Source organism: Oryctolagus cuniculus, chromosome 11 (assembly GCF_051225735.1).
Source record: "Oryctolagus cuniculus isolate XC-2025 breed Fujian yellow rabbit chromosome 11, ASM5122573v1, whole genome shotgun sequence".
Classification (NCBI taxonomy): Eukaryota; Metazoa; Chordata; class Mammalia; order Lagomorpha; family Leporidae; genus Oryctolagus; species Oryctolagus cuniculus.
In genome coordinates this window covers 27,372,646-27,397,868 of record NC_142877.1, presented here as the reverse complement: position 1 = coordinate 27,397,868, position 25,223 = coordinate 27,372,646, and the positions used below count along the sequence as shown (strand labels likewise).

Genomic DNA, 25,223 nt, shown 5'->3' with positions numbered 1-25,223 from the left:
TGCTTTCTCAGCGTTGGGGGCTTCTGCCGTCTTGTCCTTGAGCCCGGAGTCTTTCGCTTCCCTTGCCCCTCTCTTCAGTTCTGGGTTTTTGATTCCCAGTGTGCCTGTTCTCCTTTTTCTTAGACTTTCAGTCTCTGGGCTCGCATTATCCACCGTTCCTGCCTGTTGCCTGCTTCTGCTGCGAAAGCCCTTAGCGTGTTAATCGTGGTATTTCTTTTCATTTCTGCTCTGGTGATTGCAACATTTCTGCCGCATACGACCGAGGTTCCGACGCCAGCTCTGCCTCTTCCGACGCCAGCTCTGCCTCTTGCAGCTGTACTTTTTGCCGCACAGTAGGCCTTGCCATGTGTCCTCCTAGCTGCGTGTGATGTGCCAGGGGGAGCAAGCTGTGGAAATCAAATCAGGCCTGCAGGGGTGTGGTGCTGAGGAGGGGAGCAAAGGCCGTGACTGGGGCGCCTGGTGACCTGTGCCCATGGGAACGTCACAAGGACACTTCTATGGAACAGGATGGCTGGGGGAGTCGGGGTTGTGTATTTTGTGCCCATGTGTGTGGAAGGCTAGAGGGGGCTGGCATCAGGTGTTCCCTTGGCCCACGAGGAAGGGGCGGGAGGCAGTGCTGCCGGGGCTCTGGAGAAGCTCCACCAGGTTAAAGTAGTTTCTCTGGAAGTCAGGCCTTGTTAACAAGAGACGAATGCTCCTCCCTCTCCCTCCCCCTCCACCTCTCCCCCTCCCCCTCCCCCTCTCTCCCTTTTTTAAGCAGGTAAGTTGGTTTGTTTTTACGTTTTCCTACTTGACACAGACGAAGCTTGCAGGGAAAGAACACAGCACAACAGAAGCCAGCGCCTGCACCTGCAGGCTGGACACGAGGAAAGGCAGCCGATGTGCGAGGTGCTCGGGCTTCTGGATTTGATGGCTCCGCTTACACGCAGCCAGACGGTCCCCCTCCTCCCGCTGTGGGAAGCATGAGGGGCATGTTTTCCCTCCGTCTTCACCGCACAGACCCAGCCAAGTTCCTGGGAACCCCTTTGATTGAGCCCTCTCGGGTCGTTAACCCTCAGACCAGCCACCTAAGCCTCTGGCAGCGCACCAGTGGCCGCACAGGTGTCTCCCTTCCTGGCCTGGGTCCCATAGGTTGTGATTCTCCGTATCTTCTGTGGAGCTCGCCAATTTTTAAATTTCATTTTCATTTATTTGAAAGTCAGAGAGAGAGAGAGAGAGAGAGAGATCCATCTTCCATCTGCTGGTTCACTCCCCAAATGCTCACAACAGCCAGAACTGGGCCAGGCCAAAGCTATAAGGCAGGAACTCTATCTGGGTCTCCCATGTGGGTGGCAGGGACCAAGTGCTTGAGCCATCACCTGCTGCCTCCTAGACTGCAAATTAGCAGGAAGCTGGAATCTGAAGCAGAACTAAGATTCAAACCCAGGTACTCCAGTGTGGGACACGGGCATTCCCAAGCGGTATCTTAACCACTATGCCAAAATCCTAGCCCTAGCTCTGCGATTTTCAGGGCCAGGGCCCAGGGCAGGGGGATTGCCCTGTGATTTCACTCCTTTCACAGAGCTAAGAAGATGTGGATTTTTTTTTTCGGTTTAGCTTTTCATGATTGATTAGTAATTGGTGGTTCAACTGGAGAATAACACATCAAATTAGCATATACACCAACTCATTATATATTCATCTCAATCCAATTTAATTTTAAATGTTTCAGTCTTCACATCAACAAGCCAAAATGCTGAAAGCGCTCGTGTGTCAAAGCCCACGTCTGAGGGTAGAAAAATGTGCTCACCAGTCTGAAGCTTCTGTTCCGGGGACGTGGGCCGCAGCCCCAGTCACTCCTCGAGCCTAAGTTGCTCAGCTTTGCATCTTTGGTTAAAGGGACTTTTGCAGGGGTCATCCAGGGACCCTGTCTCTCTAAAAGTGCATGTTGAGTAACTCCTGGCAGCTGCCTGCCCTGCCGAATTTCTATTTCACCATCTGGAAGGCGACGCTGTCACAGCCACTTCCCCTTGTGGTGCAGGAAGCAGAGCATCTCTCCCCGAGCCCAGGAGCACACGGGAATCCCCCCAGCACAGACGGCTGCACAAAGGTGCTCCGGAGGCCTCCGCAATGCCTGCCCCTGCCTCTCAGCCCCCTCTTCCTTGTGCTTTCCTGCTGCTGATGCTATTGCTGCAACTCACAGGTAAGTACAGCCAGGGGGCAGACGACTCCCTGTCCCCTGACCCCTCCTGCCCGAGGACTTGCAGGGACTCCAGACACACTTGGGTGGTGCTGTGACAGACCAAGGGCTGGGCATTACTGAGAGCACAGAGCCAGGAACCCGAGCATTCTCTCTGCAGCAGTGGCCGGAAGCCTTGAAGCAGAAACGCTCCAAGCAACAGCACTAATATTCACTTCTACTTACATAACATTTTCATCAACAGAAGTTTTTCCGAAGGATCATTATTTAAATCCTTGCAAGTCCTGAGGTTTTGAGGGACAAGGCCACCTGCCCGGGGCCCCAGAGTGAGCTCAGAGGCAGCTGAGAGCGCTGCCTGGCTCCAAGCCAGGGCTTGTCTTTGTGCAGCCTGGGGAGCCCCTGCTCAGAGCTCCCGGAGCGCTTCCCCCTCTCTGCCGTGGAGCTGACCCCGTGATCGCTGGCTGGGCACAGCAGCCCTCCCTGTTCCCCACATTGCTCCAGCTGTGATGCCACCTCAGGGGACACAGAGAGCAGGAGTCTAGCTCTAAGGTTGCTTCACACCCGCTGCACCTGAGTGACAGCAGTAGCCGTTCACTAATGAGCTCTTCTGACCAGAGGGCATAGTCCCTCACACTCTGTGCTCTGAACATCCCTGGGCGATAAATCCTCCTCCCGTGGAGAAACTGAGGCAGAGAGAGGCATGAGCTCAAGGGCACCTCCTTCAGTCGTGGAAGAGCCAAGACCCACATCCAGGCTGGCCAGCTCCAGGCTTCGTCCTTTTAGCAGTGTTGTGCCGTCGGAAGCCGGTGCAGTCTGCTCTCAGAAAATCAGGAGAGGCAGAGAAGCAGTGAGGAGCGACCGTGGCCCACCCCACTGCTCCATCTCTAGGCTGAAAACTCTGCTGCGTCCGTTCCCAGGCTTTCAGAAACAGCGCCCTGGACACTTGCTGTTTTGCGGAGGTTGTCATGCATTACTATGTCCCTGGATCCTCAAAACCACCTGTGCACCAGCGTGCGAGGCCACACACACATTTGTGAATGGCACTCTGTGTGTACATGTGTATGTAGGTGGACAAGAGACACAAGCGGACACACGCGAAGACACAGGCACACAGATAGGAATCTGAAGAAGCCTTTGGCGACTGTTGCAGCACAAAAGGCACGTTAGACATTTGGCCTTCCGGCCGCCCAGCCACCTTCCCGCACTTTCCGCTTCTCTGTCCTCCCCTAAGCTCTTCAGGTGAGCAAAATTCTCCCCTGGTAAAATGAGTGCTCTCTCAAAGCACAATTTCTGTGCCTTACAGGCTGGGAACTTGTTCTTCTGTGCTTGGGGTGGCGGGGAGGAAGAGGGGATGAAAGAGATTCTGCCGCTGCTGTTGCCTCTGACTGTAATTATGTCTACACCCAGGTCGTGGGCTGATGTCAGCTGAGACCTCGTTCCTCACAATCTACAGAGTCATAACGTTTCCGTTTTTTAGAAAAGATTTGTTTGAGAGATTTACGGGGGCAGAGGCGAGAGAAAGAGCTTCCATCTGTTGGTTCACTCCCCAAATGGTTGCAATGGCTGAGTCTGGGCCAGGCAGAAGCCAGGAGCCAGGAGCTTCTTCTGGGTCTCTCTTGTAGGTGCAGGGGACCAAGCACTTGGGTCATCTTCTCTGCTTTCCCAGGCTATTAGCAGGGAGCTGGATCGGAAGTGGAGCAGCTGGGACTCAAACCGACACCCAGATGGCATGCTGGTGCCACCAGCGGCAGCCTAACAGGTTTTGCCACAACACCGGCCCCTGTTCCATTTCTTGAACACTCACCAGGTGCCAGACACTGTTGGAAATGTGTTAGGGTCCCCATCCAGTGTGATCGTTATATCTAAGGGACCCTTGTCGCTCCGCCTGACCAGTAAGGAAACGAAAGGCCTGATAGCAGTAAGGTTCCTCATCGGCAAGTGGCAGCACCACACTTTGACCTCGGGGGGGGCTGGCGGCAAGCTCTCAGGTTCACTCGTTCTTAAACACTCAAGCTTGCGACCTTTGTCCCACAGCCTCTGCCTGTGGGTGGAGAGGAGGCGCCTGGGGCGTGGACACCAGGGCTTGTGGTTTCCTTCTCCTGGGCTCTTCTGCTTCTGTGTCTATGCGAATTGGTTTTGGTTGTTTTTGCCAAGTCATCTAGAGGAGAAACAGCTTCTGACAACTGTACAGAAATGATCCACAGGAAAGCCTTCAGTGTCCCAGGGAGGAATCGCACATTAGGAGGTACCTATTATGTGCCAGGAGCTGTGACAAGGGCTTGGATAACACCAACTGGTTGTGCTTGTGGACCTCAGATCCCACTGCGGGAAATGACCGTAACCAATTCACACAACATGTAGGGCCCTGATGTGGGGAATGAGCAACACTAAGGGCTGAGGCAAAATTATGTAGAGCTGGGTAAGAGAAATGAGATCTGTGGGGGGATATGGATTGAAAACAGGGGGTGGTTGGGGCCGGCACTGTGGTGTAGCAGGTAAAGCCACTGCCTGTAGTGCCAGCATCCCATATGGGTGCCAGTTCGAGTCCTGGCTGCTCCTCTTCCGATCTAGCTCTCTGCTATGGCCTGGGAAAGCAGAAGGTGGCCCAAGTCCTTGGGCCCCTGCACCAAATGGGAGATCTGGAAGAAGCTCCTGGCTCCTGGCCACGGATCAGCGCAGCTCCAGCCATTGCAGCCATCTGGGGAGTGAACCAGCAGATGGAAGACCTCTCTCTCTTTTTCTCTCTCTGCCTCTGCCTCTCTGTAACTCTGCCTTTCAAATAAATAAATCTTTAAAAAAAAAAAAAGAAAGAAAAAAACAGGGTGGTCTAGGTGAGCTTCCTGAGAAGCAGAAATCGGAGCAAAGATCTAAAACAGCTGTGGGAGTGGGTCACATGGCTATCTGGGGTAAAGCCTTCCTGTCTGGCAAACAGCAGGTGCAAAGACTCCATCAATTGACAGAATGAGGCAGTGGCAGCTGCTGCCATGGTGGTTGGTGGCCGGGTGCAACATGTCTAGACTGGGGGCTCTGGGAAGCACCCTGTGCCGGGCTGAGACTGCTGCTGGGTGCTGCTGCTGGCTTTGGATTCCTGTGCGGCCTTTACAGCCAGCAGTGGAAACGGACTCAGCGCCATGGCCAGAGCCAGAGGCTGCCCAACTCCCTGGACTATGGACAGACCAGAGCCTGGATGCCAAGCGATGCTGTTAGGGGCCATCCCGGGTGAGGCAGGCGATGCCGCGGTGCTGCCCGGCCTTCCACAGGAAGGGCAGGAGAAGGTGCTAGACAGCCTGGACTTCACGCTGAACGGTCTTGTGGCGCTGCCAGCAGCCAGGAGCCGGGAGGTGGAGGAGCGGAGAAGCAGCCTGCAAGGACTTGCTGGGGAAATTGTTGGGGAGGTCCGATCCCACATGGAAGAGCCTCGGAGAGTGGCTCTGCAGTGAAGGTTCCTGTTTGCCCAGGAGAGGAGCAGCTCCTCTGACTCCAGCTCTGTGCAGCTCACGGCCTCCTCGGGAGCCATGTACACAGATGCAGAGAGTGAAGGCGGTTACGCCACAGCCAGTGCTGGGTCTGACTGTGAGCGGGACTCTGACAAGGAGAGTGAGGATGGGGAAGATGAAGTCAGCTGTGAGACCATGAATAAGGGGAGAAGGGATCCTCTGGGCCTGGAAGTGGAGGCAGAGGCAGCTGCAGGTCCTGCCGGAGACTCCTTGGACCTGGACGATGCACTGCCAGTCCTGCAGCAGGGGGACGAACTGCACCCGGGCGGTGAGCAGAACAGGCGAGAAGGCCCCCAGCTCCTGCTCAACGACAAGCTAGTGTATGGGAGCCGGCGGGACTTTCTCTGGTGCCTGGCCTGAGCTTACAGTGATGCGTGTGAACTCACTGAGGCGGTGAGCGAGAAGTCCTGTGCCCTGAATGGAAAAGCAGTAGCCGAGGCCACCGTGGAGAAGGCATGAGTGTGCTGTGTGTCACCAGTGGGATGCAGCGCTTTGTGGTCAGCTGGCTGAGCATGAGGGAATCCAGACGCGTATCCAGAGTGGCTTTAGTATCAAGGAACACGTGGACAAAGCCAATGCTCTCCAGCCAGCACCGCCAGCCCCCATGCCTGTTTTCATGTGGTCCTGACCTACATTATCCTAATTACTAGTGTTTCTAAGTGTATTCTCTTGTGCTTATTGGCTATTTGTGTGTCTTCTTTGGATAAACGCATATTCGTGTCCTTTGTCCATTTTATAATTTTGTGGTTGAGTGGCAACTGTTCTTTATATGTCTCTGATATTAATCTCTTCTGAGATACATGCTTTGGAAACATTTCCTCCCATTCTGTGCACTCTTTCCACTTTCTTGATAGTGTCCTTTGATGCACAAATGTTTTAGTTCAGTTCATCCGCATTACTTTGATTCCTTATACTTTTGGTTTCATCTTGAAGAAATCATTGCTAAATCCAATGCCATGAAGAGTTTTCCCATTTTACCTAAGGGTTTTATACTTTTGGTTAATTTACTTAGGTCTTTGATCATTTTGAGTTACCTTTTTTTTTTTTTTAAGATTGACTTAATTTTTTTGAGAGGCAGAGTTACTGATTAGGGAGATACAGAGAGACAGAGATAGATATCTTCCATGCACTGGTTCACTTCCCAGATGGCCACAATGGCCGGGGATGGGCCAGGCCAAAGCCAAGAGCCAGGAGCTTCATCTGGGTCTCCCCTGTGGGTTCAGGGGCTCAAGCACTTGGACCATCCTCCACTGCTTTCCCAAGTGCATTACCAGAGAGTTGGATCAGAATTGGAGCACCATGGGATGCCAGCATTCTAGATGGCAGCTTAACCTGCTGTGCTACAGCACCCCTCCTTGAGTTTTGTATATGGGGTGAGGTAAGGGTCTATGTTCATTAACTTGCATGTGGATATCTGACATATTGAAAAAACTGTTCTTTTCCCATTGAATGTTCTTGGCACTTTTGTTGTAAAGCAGTTAACCAGGGCTTGTGCTGTGGCATGGTAAGTTAAGCCTCCACCTGTGATGCCAGCATCTCATATGGGTTTGAGTTCTGGATGCTCCATTTCCAATCCAGCTCCCTGCTAATGACTTGGGAAAACAGTGGAAGATGGTCCAAGTGCTTGAGCCCCTGCACTCATGTGGGAGACCCAGAGGAAGCTCTTGGCTCCCGGATTCAGATCAGCCCAGTGTAGCCATTGCAGCCATTTGGGGAGTGAACCAGCAGATGGAAGACCTCTTTCTCTGTCTGTCCCTCTCTCTGCCAGTAACTCTGCCTTTCAAATAAATAAATAAATCTTAAAGAAGAAAAGCAATTAACCATAAGTGAAATTATTTATTGACTCTCTATTCTGTCTCCTTAGTCCATGTGTCTATCCACACTGCTTTGAATTTGTAGAGCTTTGAAGTTTTAAAATAAGGAAGCATAATTCTTCCAAGTATAATTCTTCCATATTTTTATTTTTCAATATTATTTTGATTATTTGGGCTCTCTTGAGATTTCATGTGAATTTTAGAATAATCTTTTCCATTTATGTCCCCCCAAAAATGCCACTGACATTTTGATAGGAACTTCATAGAATCTGTGGATTTCTTTGGCTAGTATTGACATCTTAGTAATACTAAGTCTTTAAATCCATAAACAGGTCCATTTGATCTTTTTTTTCATTTATTCTTTCTTTTTAAATTGATTTCAGCAATGTTTTATAGTTTTAAGTTTATAAGGCACTTTTTAAAAGATTTATTTATTTAAAAGGCAGAGCGACACATGTACCAGCATGGGGGTAGGGGGACAGAGAGGCAGTGACAGATTGGCCATCCACTAATTCATTCCTCAAATGGACACAACAGCCAGGACTAGACCAGGACAAAGCCAAGAGCCAGGAACTCCATCTGGGTCACCCGTGTGGGTAATAGGGGCCCAAGTACTTGGGCCATCTCTGCTGCCCCCCCAAGCACATCAATAGGAGTCTGGATGAGAAGTGAAATAGCTGGGACTTGAACCATTACTTTAATATAGGATGGTGGTGTCGCAAGTGATGGCTCAACCTGCTACAACACAAGAGAGCACAGTTAGGCTTGACTCAGGTGCTTATAATCAACCATCTCACAAGAGCTACCTTCCAATGACAGCCCCCCCCACCAACTTAAGGACCCCCCCACTAGTCCCACTCCTAAGCACCACAATTGGATCAATTCTCCACCCTCTTTAATATCACTAATTTATGACTCTAGGAGCCGGCATTGTGGTATAGCACGTAAAGCTGCCACCTGCAGTGCCAGCATCCCATATGGGCGCTGGTTCAAGACCTAGCTGCTCCACTTCACATCCAGTTCTCTGCTATGGCCTGGGAAAGCAGTAGAAGATGGCCCAAGTCCCTGGGCCCTTGCACCCATGTGGGAGACCCAGAAGAAGCTCCTGGCTTCAGATCGGCTCAGCTCCAGCCATTGTGGCCAATCGGGGAGTGAACCAGCAGATGGAAGACCTCTCTCTCTCTCTCTCTCTCCTCTCTCTCTCTCTCTCTCCCTCTCTTCCTCTCTCCCTCTCCCTCTCCCTCTCTCTGGCTTTCCTTCTCTCTATGTAACTCTGACTTTCAAATGAATAAATAAACCTTTTAAAAAAATTTATGACCCCGGGGTTTAAATATCTGCATGAGGAAAGGAGCCAAATGATGCTCCACTGTTGGCACCTGCTTGGTGCTATCATTAAGGCCACTGGGAGTAGTCTAGAGACCCCAGGACGCATGACAGAGGTTGGAAAACCCTCTACAGTAAGGGAGTTTGGCTTTGTCTACTGGCTGGATTTGAAGACAATAATGGTGACTGCTGGTTTTAATTTATATGTAAAAAGTATGTACAGGAAATATGCTGCTGCTAAAACCCCAGAGAACTTACAGATACTGGATTTGGTGTCATTAATAAGAGTTTCAAATGAATGGCCTTGAAGGAGACTAGTGATGATGATGTGTCCCACCTGGAGAAAGGGGGTGTCGATAAGAGCTTATGTGCAAAGACTGTGTCTGGTGGCAAAACTGTTGAGGTCCCCTTGGGGTGGCCTGGGAAGGAGGAACAGTGTCCCGTAGAGGTGGGGGCCGATGGCAGCTGAGCAGCTGTGGTTAGAGAACAGAATAAGTCAGCCAATATCTACGAGCAAAGTTGTTGATTGAGTAGAACCAGTGATTTCAATAATAGATGATTGGCTATGGGGAGCTAGGTAAATGCCTTATGGTGTAGGGTTGTGTCGCATGATGAATCCATTGTTTTTTAATTTTTTCTGAATATTTAAGAACAAGCAAAATTGTGCTGTCAGATGTGCAAGCAGCCGGTTAACCAGCTATTCATTAGGTTTATATAAGAAATGTTAATCCTCAAAAGATCTGGTTCAACTTACTTCGGACCTTATTAATGGGAGTTTATGGGCTTCCATTTATCAAGTCAATATAAGCGTTAAATATTTGTCATTCATTATGTTGGAGCAATATGCCCAACATGGGGTATTTTAGGGCCATAGTACATAGAGTGTGGCACACGCTTCCGATGTAAACAGGATCACGAGAGGATGGATAGGTAAGGTCTGTGTCTTTCCCCCAGCAGCGGCAGCACAGGAGGAGCTGCAGGTGACTCAGCCTGACCGGTGGGTGTCAGTGGCAGAGGGAGACGCGGTCACTCTGCGCTGCACCATAAACACCCTGCTGCCCGTGGGGCCCATGAAGTGGTTCAGGGGGGCTGGGCCAGACCGGAAGATGATCTACAACTTCAAGGGAGACCAAGACCCCCGAGTCACAAACGTCTCAGACACCACAAAGCGAAACAACATGGACTTTTCCATCCGCATCCGTGACATCACCCCAGCTGACGCCGGCACCTACTACTGCGTCAGGTTTCGGAAGCAGGATGCCGATGACGTGGAGTTTAAGTCTGGAGGAGGCACGCAGGTGTCTGTGAGTGGTGAGTACGCTGCGGGCCTGCGTGCTGTCTGCTGGGCGGTACCTCGCCCGGCCCATGACACCCTGCGTTCTGTGGGCCCCAGAACCAGCGGCCGTGCGGGCGCTCACTTTCCCAGCCTGGTTTCCTCCCCTTCCACAGATGAGGACAGTCGAGGCTGCAGGGTCTGTGCTCCTGCTCAAGGCTGCTCCTCTAGGGGACGTCTGCACCCCCTCTGCAGCCGGCCCAGGCTTTGCCCCGCAGCGGGGGACGGCCAGTCAGAGGGACTCCGCCCAGGCCTCGCCTGCTGCCTCCAGGGGGTGCTTCCCATCAGAGTGGCCCCTCGTCTCTCTGTGCAGCAGGCTCTTGTGCCGCCTACTGTGTGCCTGGTCCCGGGGTGAAAAGGCCCCTCCAGGTCCCCTCCCTCAGGCTCCTGAAAGGCGACCACGGAAAGGGCGGGAAGCCTGCAGGCTCCGCCCCCGGGTGGGTCGCGGCTCCGCCCCCGTGTCTGACAGGACCAGGACTGAGCACTGGCGTTTTCCTCAGGGAGTGCGCGCCCTGTGAGCGAGCCCCCAGCAGGAGCCCCCGGCTTCCCCTCTCATCCAGGGTCTCCAGGCCGGGCACCCAGGAGGGCTTCCCGCTAGAGTTGCTTGGAGTCAACAAATCTCCCAGGGCGCGGGCTCCAGGGGAACCTGGGAACATGGAGGGAGGGCGAGGGGGACAGGACATGTCCAGGGGCTGCAGTGAGGGTGAGGACACAGGGCCTTGGTTTCCGACAGCCTCAGTGTTCACATCTTTAAAATGCTGGCAGTTGGGGCACCTTTGGGAGACGCAGAAGGAAATCACGCAGCCCGGAGCAGGCACTGGGCGTCAAGGGCTGCTTCCAGGGTCTGTGATGTGGGCTTGGCCAAGGAGTGCGATCCCGGGCCAGGCCTGGCTTCCCCGCAGTCCTGTTCCCCACCTGTGAGATGGGGATGATCATAGCCCCGATGGGTTCTGTGAGGCCTGCAGAGGACAAGCTCAGAGCCCTGGTCACTGGGCTCAGGGCTGTCCCCGTGCTTCAGTAGTGCGGTGGCCAGGAGAGTGCGCTGTAGCCCACCTGCCCAGGCCCGCCTGGCTGTGCCCCAGCACACGGTGCTCCCCCAGGGGCCTTGGGGTCTCCCTGGCACCCTGCCCCCAGCAGGGCAGGGCTGAGTCGAGTCCTGTGAGGAGCTGAGAGTAGCGCCAGGGGCCGGGGTGCTGGATAATGGAGATTGAGGCTGCGGCCGGGCCACGTGACCTTGGATGGTCACTTCTTCTCCAAGCCCCGGATGGACACAGGGTCTGGGTGGGTTCAGGTGGCTCCTTGGAATCACCTGGGACACTGAGCAAAGTCCCAGAGCCAGGCTCGGCCTGGACATTCCAACAGAACCCACCTGCTGAGGTCCTGGGCAGATGATGTCTTAATTCTACCGGAAGATGCTGAAACAGGGCCAAGGCCCCGAAGCCCTGAGCAAGCCTGAGGCCACAGAGGAGCAGTGGGGTTTTCCCTGCACAGGTGGCCCCTGGGACTGGGGTGAGAACAGCTGTGAGGGTGCGGATGCTTCAGAACAGCAGGAGCCTGGGCAGCCCTCGTGAGCCCCAGAGACCTGGTAGGACCCCTCCCACACACGTCCCAGATACACTGAGCTAGATCCAGTCTCAGCATCTGAAACCTGCCTGTTTCAGCGAGGGCCCTCAGGTCCTGGCCTGCAGCCACAGACCCTCCCTCCTGCACAGCCCTCAGGTCCCTGAGGTCCACCCCTGCTATCCCCAGGCTTCCAGTGCCCGGCAGTTGCACACCCGAGACACCTGTGGTCTTGCTGGGGCTTTGCAAGCCCACTCGCCAGGCTCCTCTCCTGGGGATCATTAAGGGGAGGGGGCGCGACCTCCCTGGGTGATTTCTTCTCCTGTGCCCATTTGGGTTTTGTGGCTGCTGCTGGGGCCGGATTTGAACGCTGCTAGGAGCCTTTGCTTGCGCCCAGCCTGCTGCCGCCACCGAACACACCTGCAGGTTCAGAACCAGGAATGAGCAGGGCACCGGTGCACAGTCACGGGTGCTACTTATTCAGCACCTACTGTCTGCCAGTCTCTGACTTGCATCCCTCCTCACTCCTTCTCACTAGGGTGGTAATGTTATCTGATTTAAACAGAGATTTGGGGCTCTGAAAAGATAAGAACGGGGTTGCTAAGATCAGCCTGTGTGGGGTGGGATGGGCCCCACCCTTTACCAGCTGTGTGCCCTTGGCCAGCCACTGCCTCCTTGAGTCTCCACGGGCACCCACCTCATGGGGCTGCTGGGCTCCCAAGACCCCCCTCACAAATGGTGATAGCCTGGGGGGATTCGTTCCAGGACCCCCAAAGTTAGCAAAATCTGCAGATGCTCCGATCGTTTTGCCCATAGCCTATGCACATCTTCCCAGAGATTTTAAATCATCTCCGGCTTACTTCTAAGCCCCATTACAATGTAATGCTATGGAAATCACTGGTATACTGTATTGTTCAGGGAATAGTGACAAGAAAAAGAAGTCTGCTTGTTTAGTACAATTTTGTTCCTGAGATCAGTTTGATCCGTACTCAGTGGAGTCCGTAGGTGGGGAATCTCAGATCCCAAACGTTGAGTGCAGTGCCCGTTGTCCACAAAGGGACGTCTGGGCTGCTGGGGTCTTGATGACTTGACTGATCAAATAACACCTTTAAAAACAAAGTTAGGGGCTGGTGCTGTGGTACAGTGGGTTAATGCCCTGGCCTGAAGCGCCGGCATCCCATATGGGCGTTGATTTGAGACCCAGCTGCTCCACTTCCAATCCAGCTCTCTGCTATGGCCTGGGAAAGCAGCAGAGGATGGCCCAAGTCCTTGGGCCCCTGCACCCACATGGGAGACCCAGAAGAGCTCATAGATCCTGGCTTTGAATTGGTGCATCTCTAGCCATTGAAGCCAATTGGGGAATGAACCAGTGGATGGAAGACCAACCTCTTTCTCTGCCTCTCCTCTCTGTAACTCTGACTTTCAAATAAATAAATAAATCTTTAAAAAGAAAAAAAACCTTAAACTTGAAAGGCTTAGTGAATGTCAGAGACAGAAGGACATCTTCCATCTGCTGGTTCACTCACCAAATGGCCTCAGTGGCCAGGTCTGGGCCAGGCCAAAGCCAGGAGTCAGGAGCTTCATCCAGGTCTCCCACGTGGGTGGCAGGGACCCAAGCACTTGGGCCATCTTCTGCTGCTTTCCCAGGCGCATTAGCAGGGAGCTGCATTGGAAGCAGAGGAGCCAGGACTCTAACTGGCGCCCTGATAGGGGACGCTGGTGGTGCAGGTGGCAGCTTAACACGCTGTGCCACAGCGCTGGCCTCAGCACCCTCTTTATGATTCAAAATATGTGATGGGTGTTGGGGAGCAGGTTGAATACTCACAGGAGCAAACACCTGTGTCCCCTGTGGCCTGACCTCTCCCACATAAAAGCTGGGTGTGATCTTAGCACTTTGGAGACCCCCGCAGGAGCTGGCTACAGGGAGGGGCTGCCCTGGCTCTTCTGCCTCACCCCGTGTGTGCTTGCAGGAGGTGCTTCTGCCGGCTCGGGGGCTGTGCCTGCGTCTCCTGGAGCTCAGGAGCCACTGGGAAATTAACCACCTTGGCTGTCTCGGCACTCAGTGATCTTTGTTCGCAGTCCACAGCGGGCTCCGCAGAAGACCCCTTGCCCTTCTCCCCTCTCAGGGAGGCCCTGGCACAGATTGGGCCCTGCTGGAATGTTTGTGGGAGATGCAGAGTAGACTCGCTACTCCCTGGAGGGAGAGCTCTGGATAGAAGCAGACCCAGGCTCAAGGGAGAGACCCGTGACGTTTGTTTCTGTGGCGCACCTTGGGTGCCGTCTCCAAAGCCTTGGCTTCGTGTAACTCTCGATGCAAGTCTGGAGGAGAAATGCCTGCCGTCCCATTTCTCAGAGGCCAGCGGGGTGTGTCAGGTCCACCTCCTGGTCCTGGTCGTCCCGGGTCCAGCTGTGAGAGCAGAGAGACTGCCCAGTGCCCCCTGCATCTGCTTCTAGAAACACTTTGTCTGAGGTTTGCAAGGTTTCCTGGGGAGGCTGCTGGGAAGAGTTAGCACAGAGGAGAGGGCAGCTGTGATTCTGTTCCTGGGCAGGGCTGGAGGGAGTAGGCCTTGTAGAGGACTTGAACTCAGACTTGGGAGTGCCCCTGTGCGTGCCCTGCCTGTCACTCACTGTCTGGCCTTGGGAGACTCCGCGACCCCCTCTGTCCCCCCAGCATGATTAGAAAGATTGACGTGACGTGAGTCACTGCCTGTCGCCAGGTCATCATGATCCTCTTTCTTGTCTGATGCTCCTTTTGTAGCCAAGCCCTCCACCCCGAAGGTGTCGGGGCCTGGGGCGAGGTCCACCCCGGAGCAGACAGTGGACTTCACGTGTGAGTCCCACGGCTTCTCCCCCCGCAACATCAGCCTGAAATGGTTCAAAAATGGGAACGAGCTCCCGGCCTTCCAGACCAGCGTGTACCCCGTGGGAGAAAGCGTCTCCTACCACGTCTCCAGCACCGTCAAGGTGGCCCTGGCTTCCAGCGATGTGCACTCCCAGGTCATCTGCGAGGTGGCCCACATCACTGTGCAGGGAGGCCCCCCTCTCCGTGGTACTGCCAACTTGTCTGAGACCATCCGAGGTAGACGACCGCACCCCCACCCACGCCCACACCTGGCTGCCGTGCCTGCCCCTGCTGGCTTTGCTCTGGGGCCTGAGTTGCTGCCTCTAATTCCCAGCAGCCCTGCCCACTGGCCCCGTACCAGTCCACCCCAGTGGCTGGCGTGCCAGTCTCTGACCTTTGAGTGGCAGCTGCCGGGTGAAGCCTGGTTGCGTGCCAAGTGCTGTGCCAGTTACTCCTCTCATTCTACCATTCCAGAATATTCTGCAGGTGCTGAGCACCTGTGTGAGCCAAGCCCCTGTCTCTGCAGTGGCCACGTTCCTCCTGCATCCAGGGTTTGGGCTTGTTGATTTCTTTCTTTTTTTTTTTTAAGATTTATTTATTTATTTGAGAGTCAGAATTACACACAGAGAGAAGGAGAGGCAGAGAGAGAGAGAGAGAGAGAGAGAGAGAGAGAGAGAGGTCTTCCATCCGCTGGTTCACTCTGCAATGGCCGGAGCTGCACTGATCCAAAGCCAGGAGCCAGGAGCTTCCTGCAGGTCTCCAATGTGGGTTCAGGGGCCCAAGCACTTGGGCCATCTGCTGCTGCTTTCCCAGGCCATAGCAGAGAGCTAGACCAGAAGTGAAGCAGCCAGGACTCGAACCGGCACCCATATGGGATGCCAGCACTGCAGGTGGTGGCTTTACCTGCTATGCCACAGAGCCAGCCCCAGGCTTGTTGGTTTCACTCGTTGTTGCCCAAATGGGAGCTCCCTGTCTTGAGTACTGCTTGTGTGCTTGGCACCATGTTTAGTGATGTCATGCATGTGTAGACATGCATGTGACTGCTGCATGCCTGGCCCTGTCGCAGGGGTGCCCTGGCCCTGGTGGTGGGAGCCGAGTTACTCGGCCCCTCCTCCAGGATCTGCCTGTCCCACAAGTTCAGAGCTTCTGCCCTGCTGTTTCAGTTCCCCCCACTGTGGAGGTCACACAGCAGCCCATGGGGGCAGGGACCCAGGTGAACGTCACCTGCCACGTGGACAAGTTCTACCCCCGGAACGTGCAGCTGAGCTGGCTGGAGAATGGAAACGTGCCCCGGACAGAGACGGCTTGGACCCTGGTGGAGAACAAGGACGGGACCTACAACCGCACGAGCTGGCTCCTGGTGAACTCCTCCGCCCACAGGGAAGATGTGGTACTGTCCTGCCAGGTGGAGCATGACCGGCAGCCAGCAGTCACCAGAAGCCACACCCTGCAGGTCTCTGCCCCGCCTAAGGAGCAGGGCACAGACACCAGCCTTGGTGAGGCCGCCCCTCCAGCTGGCCTGGCTCTTTTGAAATTTTATCTTAACCTCATCCTTTTTTATAAAAAATGTTACAAGTTGTGGTCATGCATATTGAAGAATTCTCTGGAAATCTGTAAACAGTGGGCAGAGTTTAAAGTCTGCTGTCTCCTCCAAACCCACACTCCAGGAGTCACCACTGCTGAGTGTGGGACCCATCCTGATGGACTCACGTCAGCAGCACAGGACCCCACGTGAGCGGCTCGGTGTTTCCTGGTTAAGCAGCTGAGACGCTCACTCGGGCTTTCCTGCACAGGCATCTCTGAGTGCTTTGTGGGATTTTGCTGTGAAAACTGTGGGCCCCCAGAAATCTTTCCCGAAGTTGAAAAATTATGAACTCAATTTTCTTAATACTTTTAAGGCTATTCACTTTATTCATTTCATATTGGGCAAATTGTGGTAGGTTGTGCTTTTGGAGGAATTTTTGGTCCATTTTATCTGTTTTTGTCCAATTTCTGTGTGTAGAATTCATCCCAGTATCCCCCTGCCACCCGTCTGGTACCTGCGGTGCCTGTAGTGACAGCCCCTCTTTCGTTTATGATTTTTGGAAATGTGTCCTTTCTCTTTTCTTTGTTAGTATCGCTGGAGGTCTTTCCATTTTATTGACCTTTTCAAAGGACCTGCTCTGTTTCAGTCAGTTCCTCTGCTGTTTTCTGCTTGCAGTTTCCTTGGTTTTCTGCTTGATCGTTCCTTTTTAATTTCCTTTCTCTCGCTTGCCCTGGGGTTATTTTGCTGTTCTTTCTCCCCTTTCTTGAGGTGGGAGCGTAGGTCTCTGACCTGAGACCTCCACTCTTCTCTGGGCTGCGCCTGGCTTGCCTTCTGCAGCTGGGGGTTGGAGTTGGGTCCCAAGATGCTGGCCGTGGTGTCCTTGTCCAGGCCTCAGGCCCCTGCCCTGCTGCCTTCCTCCTCCAGCTTTGATGACCTCCTCTGCTTGCCCCGGCGGTATCTCCAGGGTCCGAAGTTGTCTTCACAGGAGCAGGAAGAAATGAGCCTGCAGCACTGGGACTGACCTGTGTCTGCTTTTTGGTCTTCTGTCCGCTGGCAGGGCTCAGTCCCTTCCGCAGGCTTTCAGTTTGTCTGGCAGCGTCCTAGCTGGCACTAAAGCTGGAGAGGCGTGGTAGGCTATAGCGACATCCACGATGCTGCCTCCTGCACGCCACAGCCTACCCAGGGCTTCGGGGGTCCCCAGCCGTTGCAGCCCCAGATACCACAGGATGCACATCTTTGGCGCCGTGCGTATGGTTTCTGGGTTTTTTACAATATTCCTAACTGAGTTTACCTCTCTCTGTTAGTATAGGAAAATCCAGATATGCTGATATAGTTTGAGTTGTTTGTTTTGATGGTGGGGAAAATGTTCTTTTATTTTTAAAAAATATATTTTTTTATTTACTGGAAAGGCAGAGAGAGAGGAGAGAGGGAGACAGAGAGAGGATCGATCTTCCATCTGCTGATTCATTACCCAAACAGCTGGAGCTGGGCCAATCCAAAGCTTGGAGTCAGGAGCTTCTTCTGGGTCTCCCAGTGGGTGCAGGGGCCCAAGCACTTGGGCCATCCTCCACTGCTTTCCCAGTCACATTAGCAGGGAGCTGGATTGAAAGTGGAGCCACTGGGACTCCAACTGGCACTCACATGAGAAGCCAGCGACCAGGCAGCAGCTTAACCCTCTGCGCCACAATTCTGGCCTCAGCAAAATGGCCCTGAGTCCCCTAATTTTTTGGTTCTTTTCTGTCTTTCAGGATCCTACGTTTCCATCTCCACTTTTTTTCCCCTTTACCAGTAAGATTCCAAAAGAGCACTTCCTTCCTTCCTTCCTTCCTTCCTTCCTTCCTTCCTTCCTTCCTTTTGCTTTCTCTCCCCCAGTGCCTGTCCTTTTCAAATGTCCCTGCCACCCTGTGCAGGGTTCCTACTGATGCGACTGCCACACATCCCCATGAGTTCATTACCCTGCAGTCCTGGAGGGTGATCCCTCCCATGGGTCAGCAAGGCTGGGTCCTCCCTCTGGAGGCTCTGGGGTGCAGAGTTGGGGGTGGGGGCGGGAGAGGCTGTCCCCTTGCCCAAATCATGGAGAGGTGGGGAGCCTTCTTCTGCCAAGGGCCATCCAGATATTTGTAACATCATTCAGGGGCCACACAGAACTGTCAACTTAAAAAACAAGCCTGCTATAGAGGTATTGAATTTTGAGTCTGGCCTGCGGTTGCCTTGGCAGGGCCAGACCACATGACTAACACAAGTGCCCCGACCCGTGAGAGCTCGCCTAGTGAGTGGTCCCACGTCTCTCTGACTTCTGCTTCCATCGCGACCACATCTCCTTCTGAGACTCTGATTCCTCTGCCTCCCCTTTGCACGTCCAAGGCCCCTGTGATTGCTTCAAGCCCACCTGGAGAACCCAAGCTAATGGCCCCGACCCCACCCATCTCACGGTCACCACTGCCGTGTCCTGCAGGGGAAAGGCAAGCATTCACAGCTCTTTAGGTCAGGCCTAATTCAAGGTCCCTTCTTCCGAGGGTCTGTGCTCCGATCTACAGGACGGTTTTCCACGTCAGGGTGGGTGCAATGTTGGCTCCTCTGCGTGGAGCCTTCTCTGTTCTTCCAGCACTTTCCTTCCCCGCCGGGTGATGGTGAGAGGGGCGAGCGAGGGAGAGACTGTGCCCAAGGGGTTGCTCGTTCTCTCTCTCAGTTCTATTCCATGAGTAACGTTGAAGGCCAATTTTGCATAGAATATATTTTTCATTTCTTGTTTCTTTTAATTTGGGGGAGGTATTTGTGGAGATGGCAGTTGCCTTGCTATGCTGGTCCTTCTAGAAGTCAAGGGAAGGTCTCTGAGTGCTCTGGCCCGTATATGCTGTCCCATATCTCGGGCTCCCACCGGGGCCCTATCCTAGCATAGCAGGCTCTGCCCTGAACCTCTGCTACTCTTAGAATCCTCAGCTGTTTCTGCCCTCTGGCTCTAGGAGATCAGAATCTACAATGCTGTCAGGAGGTCCTTTGACTTTCCCATTTAGCCTTTAACTTGTGGTTAATCGATCTTAGCTCCAATGTCTTTCGCCAAAGGGTTGATGCCCAGTGGCAGTCTCCACCCATACTCCTTAGCATGACCCCTTCCCACAGCATTTCAAGTGCCCGGTGTTCCTGGAGTCCCCTTGCTGTGACCACCCCAGATCACTGCCAGTGAAAGCCGTGACCAGCACAGCACCAGCGAGCCAGGGCGCCACCTCCGCTGCACTCCTCACTGCCCGCCTAGGAGTGATCGGGTTCCAAACGTGCGTTTTAGAGCCTGGTTTCCAGACCACTCACCTGGGGTCAGTTTCCTGGGAAGCAGACTCTGAGATGGAGCAGGAATGCAGGGAAGATTCAGGAACGCTGGCAGGGTCAACACACCTGATGGGTGGGGAAGCTGGCCTGGCCCCACAGCTCCCTCGAAGATAGACAGGCAAGGATGGGCTGTCAGGGTTGTTCTCAACTGAGGGGCCGGGCTGGGCCAGGACGTTCCCTTGCTCCCTATTTAACGAGTCTGTGTTGAGGGCTGCCCTTGTTGGAGGCGTGCACTTGGGGGTGCAGCTCTCTCCCCGTTAGTGAGGGTCCTAGAGCTGTCTGCCTCCAGCCCCCCACAGCCACATGTGCGGGGGTCCCCCTCTGCCTTATGGAGCTGTCAGCACAATTTTACTTACAAAATACATTATTTCAGTACCTTTGCTTAATTCTTTTTTTTTTTTTTTAAGATTTTATTTATTTATTTGACAGGTAGGGTTACAGACAATGAGAGAGAGAGACAGAGAGAAAGGTCTTCCTTTCGTTGATTCACTCCCCCAGATGGCCACAATGGCCAGAGCTGTGCTGATCTGAAGCCAGCATCCAGGAGCTTCTTCCTGCTCTCCCATGTGGGTACAGGGGCCCAAGCACTTGGGCCATCCTCCACTGCTTTCCCAGGCCATGGCAGAGAACTGGACTGGAAGAGGAGCAACCGGGACTAGAACCCAGTGCCCATATGGGATGCCAGCACTGCAGGCGGAGGAGTAACCTAGTGTGCCATGACGCCTGCCCCACCTTTGCTGAATTCTAAAAACACAAACATCTCACTGTAAAAATGCAGAGTCCAAATATGTGCTGCTTCAGGTCTTTTTGTGACCAACAAATGTTCTGATGACATCTGCCCCCCAGGGTACAAGGGACTGGACAATGATGGAGGCCCCCTAAGTACAAGATGAGACCCACTTCCTTGACTCGCCGGGATGTTTTCCCACCAGCAGCTTTCACAGACCAAAGCCAGCCTCTCCCTCTCCCACGGGTGGCTCACTCGGCTCCTGAGGGCACGGGGGCCTCCAGCCCACCCTGGGGCAGAGCAGAGCACCTTGCTGCCCTCACTGTGGGACATCCTCACTCCATGGGCGTGCTCTGCTGGTAGCTGCACCTGCAGCCCTGGGAGCTTAGGCTTGCCTTGGTCCAAGGGACACAGCCTCAGGGGTTGTTGTAAGAGACGGCAGGTTTGGATCACCCGTCTCGTGACCTTTCCTAAGCTCTGAGTCTCAGTTTCCCCTTCAGAAGGGGAGCAAATAATTCCCTAACTACAGGGTGGTGAAGATCGAGTAGAAAGCAGGTGCCACCTGTCGGCACCACATGGCTGAGTGTGCACTGTCCACGCTTCTCTCACTGAGGACAGCCTGGCAGCCTGAGCCACGGGTGACCGGCCACCAGGACCCTCGTTACCCAGGTTCCTGCCTTGGGCTTGAGCCAGGGCAGCCAGAGCAGGAGGCAGGTTCCAAAGCGTCAGAGTATTGCTGGGTCCAAGAAGCCTCAGGAGGCCAGAGAGGGCCCCTGGGAATGGACTCCAGCCAGGGTGGCCCCTCCATTGATTCCTCCTGTCTCCTTATTTCCAGGCCAGGACCGGAAGTCATCATCTACTGCTCCACTCCTCACAGCTCTCCTCCTGGGCCCCAAGGTGCTGCTGGCAGTCGGCGTCTCTGTCATCATTGTGCTCAAGAAGCAGAAGACCTGATGGTAAGCTGGGGGTTGGGAGGAGGGGTGCAGGCCAAGGGCTGCCCCAGCACAGCAGGGCCAGCAGAAGGGGCCAGATCACACATCACACAGTGTCAGGGCCAGCTGGGTCTACCAAAGATGACCCACATCTCTCAGCCCCCTTGGGAGTCTTCTGGATCCCTCTGAGAGGTTCCCAGCTCCCCGGAAGTGTAGGGGTGCTGCAGGAGGTGGCACAGGCCAAGCACCCACAGAGTCCCAGGGATTCCACCGTGGCTCCCTTACAGGCCACCATCCATTGGCTGGACTCTGGGGCCAAAGGAATGCACGGCTTAGGTCAGCATCAAGTAGTCCCAGGATGGCTGCTACAGGGCACTGGGTGGCCAAGTGGAAGGGACGGGGACAGGGAGGTAGGAGCTGGAGATGGAAAGCTGAAGAGGCAGAGTCCTGTCTCAGGGGCTGCCCAGCCACTCACAGCCGGGATCCTAGGACAGCAGCTCCGGGGATGTCAGACACAGAAGACAGTCCTTGAAGGTGAGCAGTGATTCCGTGTGGACGTGTTTCCTCACAGCTCCTTCCATCCTCCCCAGCCACGTGAGACTTCGCTCCGAGGGCCTCAGCCTGAGAGAAGGAACCCGCAAGAAGCTTCCATAAACTCCAGTTGCCTCCCTGCTTCCAGGATACCCACCTGCCCATGGTTCCTGCTGCTCCTTCACGAGGTCCTTGACAGCCCCAGAGCTGGCTCTGCATTCGTGGGCAGGGGCCATGGGAGCTGACTCTGGCCACTGACTCTTGGCATCTCCCTAGGAGGTGAGGAACAGCCAGCTCTAAACCCACCAAGGTATCTCTTATCATCTTGGGGTTGGCTTCAAGCACAGGCTCTGGCTACCCTCTAGGGTTAGTCTCCCTGGGGTTTGGTGCCACTTGGGACACCCGCATCCCCAAGTACAAGTCCCAGCTCTAATTGTGATACCAGCATCCAGCTAATGCATCCCCTGAGAGGCAGCAGGTGTGGCTCAAGTGTGTGGATTCCTCCCCTGCATCCCTCCCTCCCTCTCCCTTCTCTCTCTCTCTCCCTCTCCCTTCTCCCTCCCCTCCCTCTGTAACTCTGCCTTTCAAGTAAATAAATAAATCTTTAAAGAAAAATTAAAAAATAAAAACGCCGAGGTGCAGCGATGGTAATGTTTAACAATTTACTCTGAACAGAAAAAACTGATGTGTAGTGCTGCCAATTTCTGGGTGAAAATCCTCTCCTCAGTGGCCAATTTCAAGCTGTCAACCACCAGACGGCAAAACTCCTGACAATTGGCCGGTCGGCTCTTCTGCGCCAGTAGAAGGCCACTCAAGCACAACGCAGGGCTGTGCCCACAGTCTGCACACCTGTCACCCCCACGGTGCTTCCTGCTACACCATGGCTACAGCCTCAGTGGCTTGTGGTGGCCATGGGAGTCAGGTGGAACCCCTCTCCTGCTTCTTCCCAGCGTGTCTGCCTGGCTCAGTCCCTCCCCAATCCAAGCCTCTGGCCAGTGTCACAGGATCCAGGCACCTTCCATGAAGCGCCCTGCAGGAAATGCCACCCCCCTTCTGTAGCCGGCACTCCAGTTCCTCTTGACCTGATTCATGTTTCTCCTTGGCATTTGCTTCTGTGGATAGCATACCGAACACGGGCAGTCCCCACTTTGCATGGCAGGGCAGGATTGGGAACACGATCGTCTACACTGCAGGCCTGGAAAATGACCTTCATGATCAAAGGATTATGAAGTGCTACTTCTGTGAGCTTTCTGGTTTCCTTCATGATGCCAAAATAGTAAAGGCTTTCATCCTGCTAGTTACAAACATATAGGGCAATAAACTAATACTAAAACAAGTATTGGGGCCCCCGCTGTGGCATAGCCATTGAAGCTGCCTCCTGCAGTGTGTGCATCCCATATGGGCACTGGTTCAAGTCCCAGCTGCTCCACTTCCCATCCCCCTCTCTGCTATGGCCTGGGAAAGCAGTAGAGGATGACCCAAGTCCTTGGGCTCCTGCACCTATATGGGAGACCTGGAAGAAGCTCCTGGATCCTGGCTTTGAATTGGCTCAGTTCTGGCTGCTGCAGCCAATTGGGGAGTGAACCAGCAGATGGAAGACCTCTCTCTCTCCCACTCCTTTTATCTCTGTGTGTAACTCTGACTTTCAAATAAATAAATAAAGCAAGTATCTATTTGGTGTACTGTATTTGGACACATTGGAAACATTGAGAGTGAAGTGCGTTATTCCTTTGGAAAACCCTGTCCAAGGCAGTTTGCCTTTTTGTATAATTTACAACAGGAAGCAAGCGTCTTTCCCGCCTTCCCTCCTTTCTGCCTGCATCCTACCCTTTGCGCCACCAAGATTGTGAATCTCACCGGAAGTGTCTTTAACGTGAAGTTTTTTTGCAGGTGTCACTTCCTCTGTCGCCCCACTTTCCTCCCTCAGCTTGGTAGCTTCTCCTTCTCCAAATTCTCTGGTGTCTCAGTGTCAGGGGACCCGTGGTCAGCTATTGCTCCGCCTCGGACTCCGCCTCCGTCCTATTCGTCCTATACCTCCCCGAGTTACACCTTCTCCAGTCTTCGCGGCAGTCGTCCCTTTGTGGCCAAATCCTCCTTTCAATGATTCATTTCTGTAAAACATCATGTGCATTCACCCCTGGGAAAAGAGGAGACCACGCAGCTGCAGGCTTTGACGTCTTGGATGTAAACTGAGACTCGCAGGGAGCAATCAACAGCAGACTTTGAAAGACATGACAAAAAAAAAAAAAAAAAAAAAAAAAAAAGACCATGACAAAATTGGTGAATGGTCAAGATGCACGTTTGTTATTTAGAGGGATTTGCATAGCGACTGAAGAACCAGCACTGAAGTTCGTGCTGCCTGCAGTTTTTACTTTGCTCACTCACAGTACGTCTCAGATTTCCTCAGCGTACGTACGTTCATTGTGGTGACTGGAATTGGAGCCATGCGTTGGGGGACTTGCCTTATTCAAGTGAACTGGGATAACTAAAATGCATGCATATTAACACCAAAGTGAGAAGTTTGCTTTTTCTCTTCAAAGAGCGTGGCAGTTCTAGCAGGGAAGGGGCTGGGCACCTCAGGTGCTAGGAGAGCGACTGCTATCCAGGAGCCGTCAGAGTTCTGTTAATAAATGAAGGAATGTCTCCTCGAGGACATAGGTGTCTACTAGAGACTGGATTTCTTTTACTTTTTACCACTTAGGACATTTTATTGGCATATGACAATTTACAAGGGTTCCTGTTAAATTATGCATTACACTGAGTCAGTATCGTTTAGCCATCTGCATGCATTCTTATTGAGTGACATTCTTCCCTCAAATTATAATTTAATTCCCAACACTGATGTTAACTGTGACAGAGGGAATAAAAGCAATTCCTTGAAGTAGACTTCATTTGGAAAATCATACTTTGCTTTCTATATTAATATGAATTTTCTTCATTCCATCACCTGGCTCTTATACTCCCAGGCTCTGTTCTTAAAGTCTACTCTGTGTCTTTGTGTTTAAAAATAACTCATCAAGAATTCAACATCCTCCAGAAAGCAAGGAAGTACAAACAAACAAACCCACTTTGATTGAAATATGTCGAAAGTGCACAGGAGCCAACTGAAAGAACTCCCAGTGGCCAAAGCTGGAATACCAAAATAAATAAAGTAGTATTAGGTTACAACCCCAAATATAAAATAAATATCATGACTCCTACTGATATAAATAAATGATTGAATAAACTGACAAATAGAAGAGAGGAGATGCATCTCAGGCAGGAGAGTCTCAGACAACTGACGTGGATACTGCCCCTGAGGAGGTGGGACTCAGCTCCCCCCACCCCAAGTGTGGGCTGTGCAGTGACTCCCCTCCCCCCAACAGAGCAGTAGGGACGGGAGGGGGGAATAACCTCACAGTGGAGAAAGCTGACAAATACTGCTGCAGCCAGGTGAGCAAGAGTTCATCCACAGCCAGAAGTCAAGCTCAACAGTCAGAGGTCACATCCACAGCCAGAAGTCAACATCCACAGTCGAAAGTCAATTATCTATGTCAAAAGTCAACATCCACAGCCAGAAATCAACAGCCGCAGTCGGAAGTCAAGCGCAGCAGTCAGAAATCCTGTCAAAAATATGTACCTTAATAGGAGGGAAGT

General features: G+C 53.2%; 1 protein-coding gene and 1 pseudogene across 4 annotated transcripts; both read left to right on the top strand.

Annotated features, from left to right (window-relative positions):
* The first annotated feature begins 1,968 nt into the window (after positions 1–1,968).
* On the top strand, positions 1,969–22,216 carry LOC100350480 (signal-regulatory protein beta-1). Of its 4 annotated transcripts, none has more exons than XM_070051988.2 (6): positions 1,969–2,182; positions 9,768–10,124; positions 14,465–14,785; positions 15,712–16,044; positions 20,960–21,080; positions 21,647–22,216. In XM_070051988.2, exons 1-5 carry the CDS (start codon positions 2,110–2,112, stop codon positions 21,076–21,078), a joined length of 1,203 nt encoding a protein of 400 aa, XP_069908089.1. In that variant the 5' UTR covers positions 1,969–2,109; the 3' UTR covers positions 21,079–21,080; positions 21,647–22,216. The 4 variants fall into 4 exon arrangements, with proteins under 4 accessions (XP_069908089.1, XP_008254428.3, XP_069908092.1 ...); XM_008256206.5 differs by having other exon boundaries at positions 21,628–22,216; XM_070051991.2 differs by having other exon boundaries at positions 2,007–2,182; positions 9,771–10,124.
* Positions 5,081–6,499, top strand: LOC108176686 (regulator of microtubule dynamics protein 3 pseudogene; annotated as a pseudogene).
* Positions 22,217–25,223: the final 3,007 nt, after the last annotated feature.

Bases quoted from the DNA above. Each gene is read 5' to 3' on its own strand.
- LOC100350480 (XM_070051988.2), top strand. From the start codon at position 2,110: ATGCCTGCCCCTGCCTCTCAGCCCCCTCTTCCTTGTGCTTTCCTGCTG. The intron at 2,183-9,767 runs GTAAGTACAGCC...TCTTTCCCCCAG, and splicing joins GCTATTGCTGCAACTCACAG to CAGCGGCAGCACAGGAGGAG. The intron at 16,045-20,959 runs GTGAGGCCGCCC...CCTTATTTCCAG, and splicing joins GGGCACAGACACCAGCCTTG to GCCAGGACCGGAAGTCATCA.